General features: G+C 42.2%; 1 protein-coding gene across 9 annotated transcripts in view; it reads right to left on the reverse strand.

The window, feature by feature from the left end:
• Nucleotides 1–486: 486 nt before the first annotated feature.
• Nucleotides 487–17,467, reverse strand: part of ZBTB38 (zinc finger and BTB domain containing 38) — a 117,184-nt gene continuing 100,203 nt past the window's right edge. For 8 of the 9 annotated variants that reach the window (XM_082392360.1, XM_082392368.1, XM_082392364.1 and 5 more), the window contains one exon: nt 487–7,066. In XM_082392360.1, the coding sequence (XP_082248486.1) occupies nt 3,473–7,066 (3,594 nt within the window). In that variant the 3' untranslated portion in view covers nt 487–3,472. Of the gene's footprint in view, nt 7,067–16,694; nt 16,906–17,467 lie in introns of those variants that run through there. The other variant, XM_082392366.1, reaches the window with a different exon arrangement.

Raw genomic sequence — 17,467 nt, forward strand, 5'->3', positions numbered from 1 at the left:
ATCCTCAAATATAAGAGAAACCAAATGCCCAAAGTACAGAGGCCTCAGTGAGTAAATGAGAGCTGAGTCCAGGGAGGCTGAGCCTCTTTACAGCTGTCATCGTGACAACTTCCATCACAAGCTGCATCACAAGCTGTCTCTTTTCCTCACTCTCCGTTGAGTTTGCATTAAGCATTTCCCTCTAGGACGCTGAGAAGGAACAAAAACATGGGCTCTGGAGTCAGGCAGCCCTGGGTTGCGATCCTGGCACTGCCTGGCTGTGGGATCTGCTCAATGTCACTATAAAATGCAGACAATGAGGTCTACTTCCTAAGGTTGTCGGGAAAGGACTGAATGAAATAGCCCATGGAAAGAATGTTGTCGAATACCTGGTAGTTAATAAGTGTAATGTGTTTTCTGTGGATGTCTAGAGCAGAATACTTCCAACACTCTGATTTATCGTAAGATCAGGCCTATCCAAAGCACTAAATGATAACAAGAGTTCAGTCTCTTTTATTCTGCTTTTTTTTTTAATGTCATATTCCATTTGAGTCCTAAGCATGTAAGCAGGTACCATGGAATGTAAACAAGAAAGGAAACAGAAATATATCGTATGACTCATATGTGAAACAATGCTGTGACTCACACAGATGAAATAGCTGCTTGGCTGCACAAAATAATTAACACTAAAACGTTTAAAAAGAGACAACATAGGAATAAGCTATTTTAATCAAGCAAAAACAAATTTATATCCATTAGTTCTAAAAATAAAATTAGACTTTTCCAACCCTTAACATCTGTATTTAATAATATCTTCTAACCAAAATACAGATGCTAAAACAGCAAATTACAATATATCTTGTACAGCATACAGTATGTTCACTGTTCACACTTACTTTAATTCTAGTTGGTCGTTATGTACTCAATGCATAAACAGCACTTAGAATAAAATTTTCACAATTAACAAAAAATGCGACAAGGCTGTCTTAAAACGGCTCTGCTATAAATTGTATAGAATATACAGAATTACAAAGTCAAGTATTTTTTTTATCAAAATATACACCCCTCCCTGAAACTAACACAAGCTATCAACATTTTAAACGAATAATACAATTATAGAAAATATTTGCAAAATTATTTTTTCATGTATAAATATTCTGCCATATTTACTTTGGTCTAGAATTATCAGCATACAAGTCCACTTAAAAAATATCCACATGGAAGGGCTGGGAGACATCAGTAGAAGTAATAATTTTGTATTTGGAGTTACCTCAAATCAAAATGACTGAAACACACAGTAATTCTCCTTGATTCATACGCCTAATTGAGATAAAACAAATTAGTAGATCACAGGGTTGCTTATTCAATTTTCTAATTATCAATTCAAATATTCATAAGCCCTTTGCAACTATCTTTTTAACAAAACCCAAATGAATAGTGCAGATATACATATATACAATGTATAAAATAAAGTTGAACTCGTTTGCATTTTTCCATTTTCCTCTATTACATAATACTGTTTGTAAGTGAAAGCAGATGAACAAAAGATAAATGCAAATACAATATTGGGGTTATTTAACAGCAAAGTACTATAGTATAAAAAGGTCAGCTTTGATCATGTCCTTTTCTGGGTGTTTAAATGCTTTCTTGCCCACCCCAATCCTTATTAAGTCTTCTTCATGGAGATATCACAACGCTTGAAGAGAGAATCTGGAGTCCTCTGAGCTACTTCTTCACAATGGTAACCTTGGAACCTTGGGTAATCTTGGGTTTCCAGCTATCACATCCCATGAACATGAAAGGCTGCAGGTCATCCTTGAAACGGGTTCCAGATTCTGCTCATACTGGTCATCAAAGGGTAAGAATGTTCTCTCTCTCTCTCCTATTCTGGCAGTTTAAAAAGTAAGAATCATGACTTCCAGCCTCCCAGGAACCTAGTCCACGTGACGGAATATCCTATAGGGCAGTTAGATTTTGAGGGCAGTGTTGATGGTGTGGGTCAGCATAAAAGAACATTAAAAACGGAAGTGGTTTTTAGCAAGCGGGCTAGATGCCTGCAAACATTAAGACAAGGCATCATCTGGTTTGTGGATGTATTTCTGAGCCATGTAAGTAAGTGATGGAACCTTGTCACTCCACATTCTATCTCCCCACCCCCCAAAGACAAAGCTCTGTTCGAGGCAAGGAAGGTCATCACTCCCTCTGCCCCCTCAAGTCATTAATGGGTGGGGTGGGGGTGTGTGTTTCTCTTGTCCTTTTTTTTTTTTTTTAAGTAGTATGTATTTGTGGGCTGCATAATCTCCAAGAAGGGTAACAATTGTAGGGATTGGGTTCTCTGTCACTTTCAAGTGCCTGGGAATTCACCACCGTACACATGCTTTGCGCTAAATTTCCTGGACACTCCTTCAGTGGCAATGGAAGGCGTCAGGTTTTACTTGAACCCTTGAGACTGGTTAAATCTATCTGGAAAGACCTCCATGTCCATGGCCTTGTGACGGATGGAAGACTGCAGGGAGTTTCAGAAGAATTTGACCTTTCTTCATTTTCTGAAGTGAGGCCACTAAAAAGTAATATACAGCACAGCACAGGTAACCACAGGTAACTTCTGGGAAGGCTCTCCCCCATGGATAAGGCATGACCTATGTTTTCTGTGACTTGAGTAGACCAGTTCTAATAACAACTCAGCCATAACTTCAAGAGAACAGCATTCCATCTAAAAGCATACACATGCTCTTAAGTAATATTCAAGATGCTTTCTACTGATTTTTACATCAGTCCTCATTATTTGCAGATCTATTGCTCATCATTATAATTCACTACAGGGGACATGGACAGTTAAAAGTTAGAGTGATTTATATATGTATTTTACAAGGTTTGTGTTGCAGAAAAGTAGTTCTAGATAATGTATGAATGTCCTACTCGGGTTACTCATTTCACACATATTTTCAACTATATTATTTCATATGTATCCATTAATTTAAACAATTTTAATAGAAGCTGGTTGGGAATAATGACTGTCATAGCTCATTTACCTTTGAACTTATTTATGAAGATGACATTTTCATGACATCTGACCCTTATTTTCTCCAGTGACTAAAGACAGTTCAGCAGCCAGTTCCTATGAGCACTTAGCAGAAAGTTTTAAATTACGCTAAAATTAAACTCTTTTCTTTCCCCCGACTGGCAGAAATATCATAGCTGAGAACTTCATAAACTTTCACAGGACACCTGGGATATTGGAAGATTCAGCTACTTTGTTTTTGTGTACTTTGCATGAAGTTAATGCTAAAACCCAAAGTAGATATTAGGATCCTTTTTCTGGAATTTTCACAAATGAGATTTTCTTTGTTACATTTCACTCCTTCATGACTGTTATGTGAACAAAATTAAACAGAAACAAAAGAAAACGGCTAACTTAAAAAAAAAAAAAAACAAAACGAAAAACTCAAACCCACCAACTTATAGTTTCGAAGATTTTTCTAAGTATCACCATTCAAAGGACATTATCAACAACGGTTTGTCCATTATCCTTTTGGTCATTGTCTTCTGAATCAATGAAATGTGGATTCTCCAGGGGATTTGAGTTTTCGTGGCCCGTGTCACCTTCTGTTTTCTCCCGCTGACTTGGGCTTTTGAATAAGTGTTTCTTCTGGTGCATTCCAAGGGCAGCGGCTGTTTTGCAAATTTTGGGGCACTGGAAGCAGGCATAGCCCTTCCCATTATGCTCCCGGATATGCCTCTGCTCATGATTCCTTTTCGTGGAGAGATACAAAAAACTCTGAAAGCAGAACTGACAGTGGTATCGCTTTTCACCAGTGTGGATTCTTTCGTGGATTTTGAGGGTCTCATTCAACGTGAAGGCCTTGTTGCAATACTGACAGACGAACTCCTTCACGCCCAGGTGGATGCGCTCGTGTTTCTGTAGGTTACCTTGCACCGAGAAGCACCGTCCGCAGGTCTTGCACTGGTACGGCTTCTCTCCCGTGTGACACCTCATGTGCATCTTCAGGGTGGAGGGGCTCTGGAACTGCTTGGAGCAGAGCTCACACGCATAAGGCCTGGCCGTGAGATGCCGGTGGGGCCTCCCTTGATTCCCAGCCCCCGAGGCTTTGTCGCCGTCGCAGAGCTCACACTGCAGCTTGGGCATCTCTTTATTTTCTTCTTCCTCGAAGGCCTTCTCCTGGGGAGCCTTCCCCACCGCGCAGTCCAGTTCGGCCGGGTATTTACATTTGCTGCTCGGGCTCCTGTTTTCATGCTCCTTCCTCCAGTTGGCTTTCCTCATTTTTCTCAACTGTCGGGATTTCTTTTTGGGTTTGTAGTTGTAGTAAGGGCGCCATGGTTTGTCCGTGGAATCCTGGTCACTGGCATCGTCAAACATCTCACTCATCTCCACGCACTCGGACTGGCAGAGCCCGATCGGGCTGTCTCCGTTGGTTTCCTGTTCACTCTCTCGCGGCGGAGTCTCCTCCTGCATTTGGTACTTGGGCCTCCTCCCTCTTTTATAGAACAATTTAGATCCTAGGATGTGCCTTTTCACAATGGCTTCGTTCCCGATTTTCACCGTTATCTGGCAAAGGGGCGCCACGTTGCTGTTTGTGGAGGTTCCCGGGAGAGCAGGCTTTGCGATGTAAGTTTCAATTTTACTAGTTTCTTTAATGATGTTTGTGGTTTTGCTCAATGACCCTCCAGGATCAGCAATGTATCTGGACTCCTCTGGTACTTCTCCCCTGTTACACAGGATGGTTTTCTTTTTCTCCTTCATGCTCTTGGGTCTGCTGACAACCCTCCCCACTTTGTCCGGCTCGGGTTTGCCATCGTCTTTCGGGGTCTGACTGCCAGCCAGGTCTGAAGGGGCTCTGGGGTTGTGGCTGCTTGTGGCAGCAACGGCATTGCTGTGCATTATCACCGATGAAAACTGGCTGCTGTGCACGATGACCGAGGGGGCTGAGCCACTGTAGCTGATCACAGAGGTGGAGTTCTCACTGCCATTACTCACAGACAACACGGGCGCGTCCCCTGCCCGGAGACCTGAACCGACGGCATTTTCAGTGGAAGAAACTGACACCTCCGTTGAATAAAAGTTGTTGTCCAGATCAACTTTCAACTCTCCCCTCTCTCCCCATTTGGTACCCTCTGCGTTTTGCACACTGGTGGAAGTGGGTACATCCTGACGTGCTGGTGTTTCCAGTGGGATGGCTGGACTGCTGGTCAAAGTGTTTACACTGTTCTGGAAATTCAGAGTAGGCAACTCAGAGTCGTGCGGATTCTGAATAACATAGGGGCCGGGTGCAGACTCGTTCATCTGACTGTTTTCTCGAGTATTTTCATAGGAAGAATGTCGGTAGCTCTTGTAAGGAGCCCGCTTGCATTTCATGGGCAGGAGCCTATAAAGCTTATATGGATAGACACTAGGCTTCAAGCCCCCGTTTGCTGTTTTTTTACTGATGGAAAGTCTATGATCGATGGCATGGAAAGACTTCTGGTGGTTTTTGAGTATATAGTAGGTCATGAACGTTTCCAGGCAGAAAATGCACTGATACCGCCTTTCTCCTGTGTGCCAAATCTCATGTCTTGTCCTGTACTCAGCCAATGCAAACACTTTGTTGCAGTAATGGCAAGGATACGTTCTTCTCCACGAGTGAACATTGGCATGTCTTCGGAGGCTGGATAAAGTCACATAACTACGTTTGCATACTACGCAGCTGTAGAGCATTTGCCCGTTAACAAATTTAACCATGTGTTCTGTTTCTGGCAAGGTACTTCCGGGACTGGAAAATTCACCAATCCTATTCTCAGATAATAAAGGTTCTGGACCTGTGAATGCACCTCCATTCTGCCCAATGGTGGGATAGTTTTCTAAGAAGCGCTGATTCCCTCCAGGAACGGGCATGTGGCTTGACCTCATACAGATCTGCTCGTGCCGATCCAGTCTGTTGAGGGTGCTGAACTGTTTGTTGCAATGCTTGCACACCAAGGGCTCCTGGGTTGGCTTGTGAAGCTGCATGTGGGCGCTGAGCAAAGTGCTACTGTCGAAAGATTTGGAACAACAGCTGCAATTGTAAATGAGAGGCGGCACCTCTGTGGCTGGCAGCGTGGGGACATCAGAGGATTTATTTTCATCTGCCCTGGGAAAATGGACCTCTCCTTCGCTGTTGTTGGGAGATTTTGAAAGGGAAAGAATTGCAGCCGGCTGTGGACTTCCTTCTTGATTCATTTCCAAGTTGGTTGCTGGAGGAGGGGGTATATTTTCTGGAGGTGAATCCGAATCCTGGGGTACGGAGAGTGTCTTTGGCTTTCGGCATGTTTTCGGTTTTGCTGCAACAGCTTCGCAGTTTTCTTTACCTGTTTTCCCAGGTGAACTGCTGTCCCGTTCCCGTACAGGCAGACTTCTGTAAGCCTCGGCCACGGAAGACACGGCGTAGGAGTGCTCGGCGAGGGTGCGCACGGGCTCCACCTCGTGGCAGACGTCAGTCCTCTCCAGGCAAAGGCTGGTGGTTCTCATGGAGTCGGAGACCTTTTTGAAACTTGCCCTCAAGTCCAGTGGAGAAAACATGTTATTACTATTTTCTGTTTCGATGATGGAAAATGCATTTGTGATCCTTGGCCCATTAGTGATGGCTGGTTCTTCATGCCTTTTTTCATTTTTTTCTTCTTTAACCACTCCCTTCTCGGTAATGCAGAATACATAAGGACCTGGGGAATTTGAAAAGTTGCGATCGGTAAGATCTTCCAAGAAGGATATTCCCAGCTTTTTTCCTGCAGCTGCAAGATCAGTGACTGTTTCTTGTCTCTTGACGACGACTGTGGAGCTGTAGATATAATTAAGGATTTCTGTAAACACTTCGGCTTTGAGATCATCCAGCTCCAGGACGTGGCTGGAAATACAGATGGTGTGGCTCCAAAAGATATTTTTGAAATAAAGGCTTGAGGCAGCCAGGACATTGCTGTGGGCTTTAAATTTGGTGTCTTCCACAATGATAGTGACATCACATAAAATGCCCCGAATGCGCTGCTCATTCAAGATGGAGAGCACTGTGTCGCTGTGAAAGTCGTCCTTGAGGTCCCTGGAAAGGGACATGACTGTCATCTGAAACAAGAGGAGAGAAATGGTCAGAGACCCTTCCACAAGGAGCTCCTTTATTTGTAGGCTGTTTTCAGTTTCTTTGAAAAACGTTTTTTCTATGAAAATGAATGTTTTTTTTTTAAATCTCATTCTGTTGCTGCTCCCAAGACTTGGAGTCAACCTTAGAAGCTTAATCTTTATCTTGCCCCAGCCTGTTCCTCATACCACTGCTAATAGTTGTTATAGTTGGAAATCCTCCCAGAACTTTTTCTCCTTCTTTCTCCAAAGTTGTAGCTTGGAGAAAGGTTCCCCCGCCAAATGTTAAAGGTCTCATCATCACGCAGGGCTGCTGCATTGAACTCTTAGAGTCGGGCAATTGCCATGGTCCTACCACAAGCCTCCTTATCTTATTTCAGAAGATCGCCCTGATGATCTGATCCAAACGTAATTCATGAAGCAGGAAAACGATTTTTTAAAAGTTTTCCCTAAGTAAGCAGTACCTGTGAGTAAAGGCATTGGCTGCTCGGGAAAGAAGCAAAAACTGGAGGAGCCATTCCTGATTTGTGGCTCTGAAGGGTTTCTCAGCGTAAAGTCTCAGTCTGCATGACCAAGTCTGACCACTAGGGGCACCCTGCCCTCTGGCCCCTCCTTGTGGGGACCCATCCCGTTCCTTCTGATTTCGCTTTTATCACAGCCAAAGTAGACTGGGGTGTTCAATCGAAAAGGAAACAAAACAAAACAAGGAAAGTATATTTCTGAGTTTACAATACCGTGTCTAGTCACAGGTTCCTAAATTAGCACAATTTAAAGGCACTGTGGCTCTTGTTCTGGTCTGAGGATCCTACCTCGGTTGTTCCCAGAGCCCGGGTCTCGTTATCCTCTATGTTCTATAGTGAGCCTAGAACGGCCAGAGCCTACCCACTAATATTCTAGTGAGGGACAATCCAAAGCAGTGGCTTTCAGAGTTACCCACAGTAAAAAATACGTGGTACACAGTGACTTAAGACAGAAATGAAACAAACTTACCCTTACTGTGTGTGATGCAGTCTGTTCTGTCCTGTTCTCTTTCACTTAAAAGATGCTAACAGCAACTCACGAAACTAATTCCACTACACGCTAATGAATCACTCCTGCACTTAAACTGTACCCCACCCCCCACCCCCCAAAATACCCCCTTTGGTCTAAAGGATATACTACCCAGCTGTTCATCAAGTCTATCTCTAATCACATGATGTCCAGAAAGCCATATATCATGCTGCTATTTCTTTCACTCCCAGTGGCAATGTCTTCCTAGCACTGGAGTATAACGTTTAGCCCACGGCATTTATTCAGTTGGAAAAGACCAGATGGCCACATAAAGGATCTCTTTTTACCTTTTTGTAAGGATTATAAGCTCTGCCCATTATGTTATTTAGTGTCCTTTATACAAGAATCCATTCGATAACTTCTTTTTATCTCATTCAGCCATTGGAAAAAGAGCATTTCTACTAACAAATTCTTTATTATTCAGATAATGAGAACAATGTACTCACCACGTTTATTCTCTCTTAATTCTCCAGACGAGGATGCTTAGAACTAATGTTTACCATTGCCTGTTGTAGCCACTGTGAGCCTGGGTTTCTGGTGTGACTACTGTCTCACTTTCTTGATTTAGGGATAGCTCTTTTACTCTTGTTTCCCCTGCCTTTAAGTGGAACCTTCCATGAATCTTTTCTAGGGATGTGGGGGATTAAATCTTTAAATAAAATTAAATGAAAAGGGATCTTTGGGACTTCCCCGGTGGTCCAGTGGCAAAGAATCCAACTGCCAATGCAGGGGACTTGGGTTCGATCCCTGGTCGGGGAACTAAGATCCCACATGCCTCGGGGCAACTAAGCCCAAGCGCCACAACTACTGAGCTCACACGTCTCAATTAGAGTACAGAGCCCCCGCGCTCTGGAGTCCACGCGCCACAACTACAGAGCCCACCCACCCTGGAGCCTGTGTGCCATAACTAGAGAAGAGAAAACCCGCACGCCACAACTTGAGAGAAGCCTGCACGCCACAACTAGAGAGAAGCCCGTGCTCCGCAACTAGAGAGAAGCCCGAGTGCCGCAATGAAGATCTCGCAAACCACAACTAAGACCCAATGCAGCCAAAAAAATAAAGAACATAAACTTTAAAAAAAAGGGGATCTTTATGGCTTCCTCTGTGCCCTGAAGGGAGAAAGGTTCACCCCTGAATGGATCGCAGGAGTCTATCCTTCACTGGCTTATAGATCAATAACATACTTGGCTGGTGGTTGTTTGGCCTTCCTTGAGGTCTCTCTGTTCTGGGCCCCCTGTAGCATCTACTTTCTCTCCTGACTCGTACCTTCTCCTGTTTGGAAGGGTCAGACCGGACCATAACGGGCTCTAGAGGACCCCCCACAGCAAGTTTTATATTGCAAGTACTAGTTATCATTAAAAGTTATCATCAGATTTGGGTTTAAAACAAATCACTCAGGATCACTTAGGCTGCAGTGTGTGGAAAGGATCAGAGGGAGGCCAGCTGGCTGCAAACCAGCTAGCGAGGCCGTCCTAGTGGTCCAGGTAAGAATTAATCCATCCACCCCAGACAGAGTGAGAACCTGGGAAGGAGTGGGTGGCTCCACCCACACCTAAGAAAGTGAGACTGAGGGAGTTAGTATCTGAACTCAAAATTTACTTTAATTCCCTCGACCAATATTTATTGAACAACTGCTAAGTACAAGGCATCAGGCTAAGTGCTACAGGAAGACAAGAGTTCATTTCTCTGTTGAACAGATGTTTACTGAATACCTACTTTATGCTTTGGGACAGTAGTTCCCAAACCTGGTTATGCATCAAAATCAGTTGGGAATGGGCCCGTGAGCCACAATTACTGAGCCTGTGCGTCTGGAGCCTGTGCTCCGCAACAAGAGAGGCCGCGATAGTGAGAGGCCTGCGCACTGCGATGAAGAGTGGCCCCCGCTTGCCACAACTAGAGAAAGCCCTCGCACAGAAACGAAGACCCAACACAGCCATAAATAAATAAATAAACAAATACTTAAAAAAAAAAAAATCAGCTGGGAAGCTTTAAAATAGTACAGGTTTACAGATTCCCCCTACTTTGCCCCTGCAGAGATTCTGGTTTGGAACAGATTCAGCTGGGGTGAGACCCTGGAATCCATATGTACTTTTGTACCTTATTTCGTGAATAAGTAATACATTCATATGATAACAAATTGGAAAGGCACACCGAGTAAACATTGACAAGCCTCCTTCCCACATTGTCTCAGAGGCTCTTCAGGTGGTTTTTTATCAACCAGCCAGAAACAGGCCTGGGAGCTGACACTAAAAGCCAGGGCTGCTAGCAGAACAAAAATACTGCCCCCAAAGGTTTGGGGTATAGCAGGGAAAATAAGATGTGTTCATGAAAAGCCGTAAAACAAAGATTCCCAGGGAAGGTGAAGGATCAAGAGCGCTGGGAGAAGGTTTCAGGAGTCAGGGGAGAATGGCTTGGGAACGGGTGTGAGCCCAGCAAAACCTTGCAGATATGGACAAAGCTGAGGAAAAGGAATTTCAGTCAGAAAAAGGCACACTCGAGAGTTTTACGCCCACAAGAAGCCTGTAATCTAGGAGTCAGTGTAACACTTTATTTTTATTTTGTTGTTGTTGTTGTTTGCTTTTTGTTTTTTGCCACACCACGCGGCTTGTGGGATCTTAGTTCCCCGACCAGGGATTGAACCTGGGCCCTCAGCAGTGAAAGTGCGGAGTCCTAACCACTGGACCGCCAGGGAATTCCCAGTGTAACGGTTTAGGACAAGGAATCCAAATCCGCAAATGTGAAGTGAAAAAGCAGTGAAAGTTGTTGAAGATGCAATTTCAAGCCATATTCTGCCTGTCCAAAGTGCAACAAAGAAATAAGTTAGAAGTCTGTAGACCACAGGGGACCCACCATAGGCCACAAGCACAGCTGGTCCCCACAGGCTGTGTTTGACCCACATGGTTTTTGGAACCATGTTTTTGAAAAACTGAGCTCCTGTTGAAAACCAGTAAGATTTAACAAAAAAATCAACATATCTTTTCTTGAGAAATAGGAAGACTGGACAGCGAAGGGGTTGTTGGCTGCCTGGCAACCGTGTGGCTGTGTCCCTGTGTCACTGTCACCTGCACGCACGTGCCACCTGTCCAAGTACTTACCGCCAAGCGGCTTCTCTCGGTAAAAAGCCCAGCCCGGCCCCTTTAGGCAGTTTGGTTTGTGCAACTGATACAAACATTAGGCAGAATCACTTTGCACCCACAGTTCTGAACAGACATACTTAACGATATCCCTAAAATTAGAATTAAGACATAAATGAGCTCGTGGGGGGGGAGGCAGTCATTCTCACCAAAAATAGTATTCTTTGACTTAAGAAAAATTAAAGTGATCTTCTCCTCTGTTATATTTCTTCACTGAGAGTAAATGAAAACAGAAGTCTTAGGAGTTCCTGCCAATGGAAAGCCCACAACAGACTTCAGAAAAAGAAACAGAAGTTGGAAAGCAGATGAGATTCAATTTACACGTAATCTTCTAAAACGTGTTCAAAAAAGCAGGTTTCGTGCAGTATATTTATTATTTTCAGTAGTACAGCTGAGATGGAATAAATAAGCATGAAAAAGGCTAACAAAAATGATGTAAATGCAAAAATTTTGGTAAGCCAATAGTTTAAAAAAGTAAACTAATTTGTAATTAGATAACTGTGGTCATCTGACTTATGTTACTATTTTCTTGAGTTGGTATTTTAGCTGTAATAGCTTTTAACATACACCTTCTAAACACATAAGTACACATACATATATATCCACGTGCACATATCAATAAATCTATGACTATATAACTATATGAACATATGCTGTATGTAAATATATTTTATAAGCACATCAAACAGGCTGAACTTTTAATTCAGCATCTAAAAAACAGGATACTTGGACTTCCCTGGTGGCACAGTGGTTAAGAATCCGCCTGCCAACACAGGGGACACAGGTTCGAGCCCTGGCCCGGGAAGATCCCGCATGTTGAGGAGCAACTAAGCCCGTGCGCCACAACTACTGAGCCTGCGAGCCACAACTACTTAGCCCACATGCCACAACTACTGAAGCCCGTGCGCCTAGAGCCCGTGCTCCACAACAAGAGAAGCCACTGCAATGAGAAGCCCGTGCACCGCAACGAAGAGTAGCCCCCGCTCGCCGCCAACTAGAGAAAGCCCGCATGCAGCAACGAAGACCCAATGCAGCCAAAAATAAAATAAATTTTAAAAAATAAAAATAAAAAACAGGATACTTGAGAGAGAAAGGGGGTGCAACTAAAAACTATGCCAGGGCAACAGGTATACATTGGGACTGTACCCTGGGAAATGAGGATGAATGATCATCCTGTTTTCATATACATAAATATATAAACAAAATATATATCTCTATATAAATTAAATATAAAATTCTAAAGTTATAATTACATATATGTACATTTATATAAAGTATACTTTATAAATATGTAAATGCTTTTAAGAATTTTATAAATATATGATAAACGTACTTTATAATTATACTTCATATAAATGCCACTGGGAAATTCTACTTAATTAGCATATTTAGAATCTGCTGCTGCTTTTGTCTCCTGCCATATTCCAGCCTTATACAATACACATTCATCTCATGCAAAGGTGGGCCCTTAAATAAGATGCTTTTGATGATTAAAATGACTTTTCTTCACCTACTTTTAGAATTAACTAGTTTTAGAAAAGTAAAATAAATCTATGCTGATGGTAAAATATTCAAACAGTACAGAAGTGGATTAAGGTACAAGGCAGAAGCCCCCTTCCCCATGCCAGCCTCCTCAATACACCCACAGCACAGGGACTCCCTATACAGGTCCTTTCCTCATGACTCGGAAGGATTTCTACGCTCTGTCTGTATGAAGCTTTAGAAGAAAAACTGTATTTCCTCTTGAGGTTCTTCTATCCTCGCCCCTAGCTCCTGTGCCGGGCAATTCCTATCATTCACTCATCTCAGATGACACCTCCTCTGGTCAGCCTCCTTCCTCACGAATTTCTAGTTTGGGGTTCCTACCTTTATAGTCGCGTGTAATGTTGTGCGTCTGTCCACATTTCTATCTTTCCCTGTTTGCTCCTTGAGCGCAGGGACAACCTAGCTCATCTTGGTACCCTCTGCGGCTGTAGGGCGGGTACAACGTACTGTTGATGTTGACAGTGAGCAGAAACGCACTGGCTCCTCAAACCCCGAGCAGCAAATGGCTTAAATAACATATTGTGCTTAGAAAGCTTTCTGGTTTAAAGCTTTAAAAATTAGACCTAGGTGAACCCAAATTCTACTCTAGAGAAAGCAAAATTACCAGGAAAATAAAAATAAATTCCTGTTCTTTTTTTCCCCCCTAGTTTCCTTCTAACCTGGCGGTTCTCAAAGTATGTTTCATGGACCTCTGGGTCTCCCAAGACCCTATCGACAAGTTCTTGAGGTCAAAACTATTTTCATAGGGGCAGGACAGGAATAAAGACGCAGACGTAGAGAATGGACTTGAGGACACGGGGAGGGGGAAGAGTAAGCAGGGACGGAGTGAGAGAGTGGCATGGACTTATATACACTACCAAATGTAAAATAGCTAGCTAGTGGGAAGCAGCCACATAGCACAGGGAGATCAGCTCTGTGCTTTGTGTCCACCTAGAGGGGTGGGGTAGGGAGGGTGGGAGGGAGACGCAAGAGGGAGGAGATATGGGGATATATGTATATGTATGGCGATTCACTTTGTTATAAAGCAGAAACTAACACACCATCGTAGAGCAATTATACTCCAATAAAGACGTTAAAAAAAAAACAAACGATCTTCATGACAACACTAAGATGTCATTCATCTTTTTTATCATGCTGACATGTGCATTAATGGTGCAAAAGCAAAGATGGGGAAAACTTCCGGCAACTTAGCAAACATCAAGCCAATAACACTTGGATTAAGGAGTAAAAATTATTCATTTTATTAAATCTTGACCCTTGACTATACGTCTTCTTACTGTTGTGCGATAAAATGGGAGGTACACATAAAACACTTCTGGTGCATACTGCCTTGAGAAAAAGTACTTGGGTGTTTCTTTGAGTTCTGAGTTGAACTAGACAATTTTCTTTTTCATGTAACACCATTTTTACTTGAAAAAAATGGTAAGACAAACCATGGCTATTCAAACACGGGTATTTGGGCAAACACTTCCCTGAAAATGAACTAAGTGAGTCTGTCCTTTCAAGTAAGTAGCCACTTTGTTGCCAGTAACAGAAGACTTTGAAGCAAGAACAGAATTTTGGAAAACCTGCATCCACCACAATGAGCTCAGCACTCCTCAGTACACAATGATTTTTCTGATGATGTTGGTGGTGATGTAATGAAAGTGGTTTCTGGATACTGAGTAATGAATCTGGAAGATATGCATGGCTCAGTGAACCAACATTTTCCAAATGACCAATGCATATTGCCAAAAAAAATCATGCAGGGGCTAAAAGGTGTAAGAGAGAGCAGTGGATTTAAATGTAACAAAGTACAGAAAGTTCATTGGTATGGATTCCATGTTGCAATTAACCTTTAAGAAATTCCCACTGGTAAGTTCTGGTGTAGTATCAAAGAATATCCACGATTAACTGAAAAGATTATTAAAAAACTTCTCCCTTTTCCAATTACCTAGTTGTGTGAGGCTGGATTTTCTTCGTATAACTCAACTAAAACAACACATTGCAGCTGAATCCAGAAGCAGATTTGAAAGTTCAACTGTCTTTCTCTGAAGTCAGATATTAAAGATACAGTGTACCCTTGAACAATACAGGTTTGAACCACTCAGATCCACACTAATTTTTTTCACTAAGTACATACTATAGTACTACACGATCCGCGATTGGCTGAACCCACAGATGCAGAACTGTGGATATGGAGGAGGGGAGACTGTGCAAATTTTCGACCACATGGAAGGTCTGTGCCCCTAACCCCTGTGTTGTTCAAGGGTCAACTGTATTTGCAAAAACATAAAACAATACCATTCTTCTCACTATATATAGATATAGATATATATATAGATAGATAGATAGATATAAGATATTTTTCATGTGGACCATTTTTGAAGTCTTTATTGAATTTGTTACAATATTGCTTCTGTTTTTTATGTTTTGGATTTTTGGCCAAGAGGCATGTGGGATCTTAGTTCCCTGACCAGGGATCAGACCCACACCCCCTGCATTGGAAGGTGAAGTCTTAACCACTGGACCGCCAGGGAAGTCTCTCACTATATTTTTTGCTTTAGAAAATAGTTATTTTTAAAATACATCATTTTATCATGTAACTGGGTTTATCATAGTTAATTTTCATAAGTTAATAGTTTTTAAATTCTCATTTAAATTTTTGAATATGATAAATATTGATAGATATAATTCAGATAAACAAAAGCTCTTTGGGTCCTTAAAGATTTATAAGAGTGTAAGGGGGTCCTGGGAATAAAAAGTTTGAGAACCACTTCTCTAACCTATAAGACAATGCTCAAAATCATTTTTAAAGAAACTATTTAGAAATTATTTTACTCAATAAAATGAATCATATATAAGCCTAAAGGAACTAAAGACAAAATAAATGAAAGCGTGTTAAAATACAAAGCAGAAACACCCAGGAGACAGAAGGAAAAACCAAGGGATAGAGAAACACAGACAGACACACCTTACAGTCACACATATACACACCCTCTACAGCTGTGTTTAATTTTGCAAGCGTGAAGTGATTGCTATCTATCACTTGAGTTTGAGCAGGGCTGAAAAACAGGTGGACCAATTTGCCTAGTGTGGTCCTTCCACACTACACACTCAGGTGAAAATTGTTCCTTGATTTGCAGGGCTGCCGCCTATATTCTGTTTGCACAATCTATCATTGCTTGAATCCTTGCCTTCTGAGTCTCAAAGGTTAGCTTGGTCACAGCATTCCGTTTGCCCTTACAATTCTATCCATTCATCTACTAAATGAGCCCCTCCCCATTATATCCTGGATACTCATCCTGGGTTTGAACTTGAAATCAAAGGAAACAATTCTTGGCAATGATCCAACCAACAAATTCCAGTATTTCCACCTTAATTAAATCTTCCCTCCCCAAATTTGACAAGGCAATTTTACTGAAATACAGAGAAGTCAAAAAACTTAAAAATGATAGTTTCCATAAAAATTTTAACTCTCACAATGTCAACCAAAAGAAAAAAAAAAAATTGAAAAACCTCAAGTTGTTTAACCAGTGTAACTATTATGTAGAACTTTACAGACCTTGTTAATAAAATCTGGTGTACTTTTATTAGCAAATCTTTAAGACATGACAGATGGAAGGTGAAGTAACCCTGTCCAGCCTGCATTCTTAGTGAGAATTCAAAGTCACTTACTCAAGGCCGCTCTCCAGGGCCAGAATGATTCCCACTTTTCTGTATCTTCTGATCAGAGAAAAAGCCAAGAGCCCTCTTGCAGCACCTTGGCCACTCAATTCCTAACGTACATAATAACGAAACTAAATCAACAGAGCAACTTTCTCCTCTTTCTGCTACAAGTCTTCTATAAAAAGACACTTAGAAATAAAACCCAACTGGAAAAGAACACACTGTATTAGGATACCGACCTGGAATCCTGCAAAAGTCAAACTCACAGTCCGTTCTGGGCCAGCGCGGGGCCCATACTGAAGTGGAATCTACTGCATGGATCTGCTATTCTCTGCAGAAAGTGTTCTGACAAAGGACACTGCTTCAGTGATCTGGCTCCACCATCCCACACACATCTTTGCAGTGCATTTTCTCATAGTCATGTTGGGTGGCTACGTCAGACCTCCTCACGTGACGGGGTGTTAGAAACACACGCATCAGATCTCGAAAACAGATTACAAAACAGTAGCCCTTTATAGAGTTCAGCGACGTCTAAGAAAAGGAAAATCCTCCTGATGTGCCTTCTAAATGCAGCCCAAAAGGAGCAGAGAAGAGCTGCATTTATCAGACTTTCACGCATTTAAGCTATCAGATTCAAGAAGGTGTAGTATAACAAAGGAGGTTTGTTTTTCATCTGAAATTCAGGTGGTTGGAAAGACTAACATCAGGAAGCTGCTAGAGTCCATCCAACAGAGAGGGGGACTGGCTTGAAACACCTTTACTGAATACATTATTTTGAATAGGTAAATGTTTGGTCTCCAGACTTGCAGTTGCATGCATATAGACTGTGAGAACGAGTATTATCAGATTCATGGGTGATGTAATGTGCCCAGTTAAATATTTCTGGTTGCTAGTTTGGAAAGATGAAAGGGGGAAAAGGTGCTTTGTTTCTTTTTTTCTTTTTGAAACACAGCAGTGTTTAGGGTAGCCCTTGGGGTCACCTCACCATCAAGCTTGCCTGGACACCTGCTTG

Source organism: Balaenoptera borealis, assembly GCF_965194805.1.
Source record: "Balaenoptera borealis genome assembly, chromosome: 5".
NCBI classification, from domain to species: Eukaryota; Metazoa; Chordata; class Mammalia; order Artiodactyla; family Balaenopteridae; genus Balaenoptera; species Balaenoptera borealis.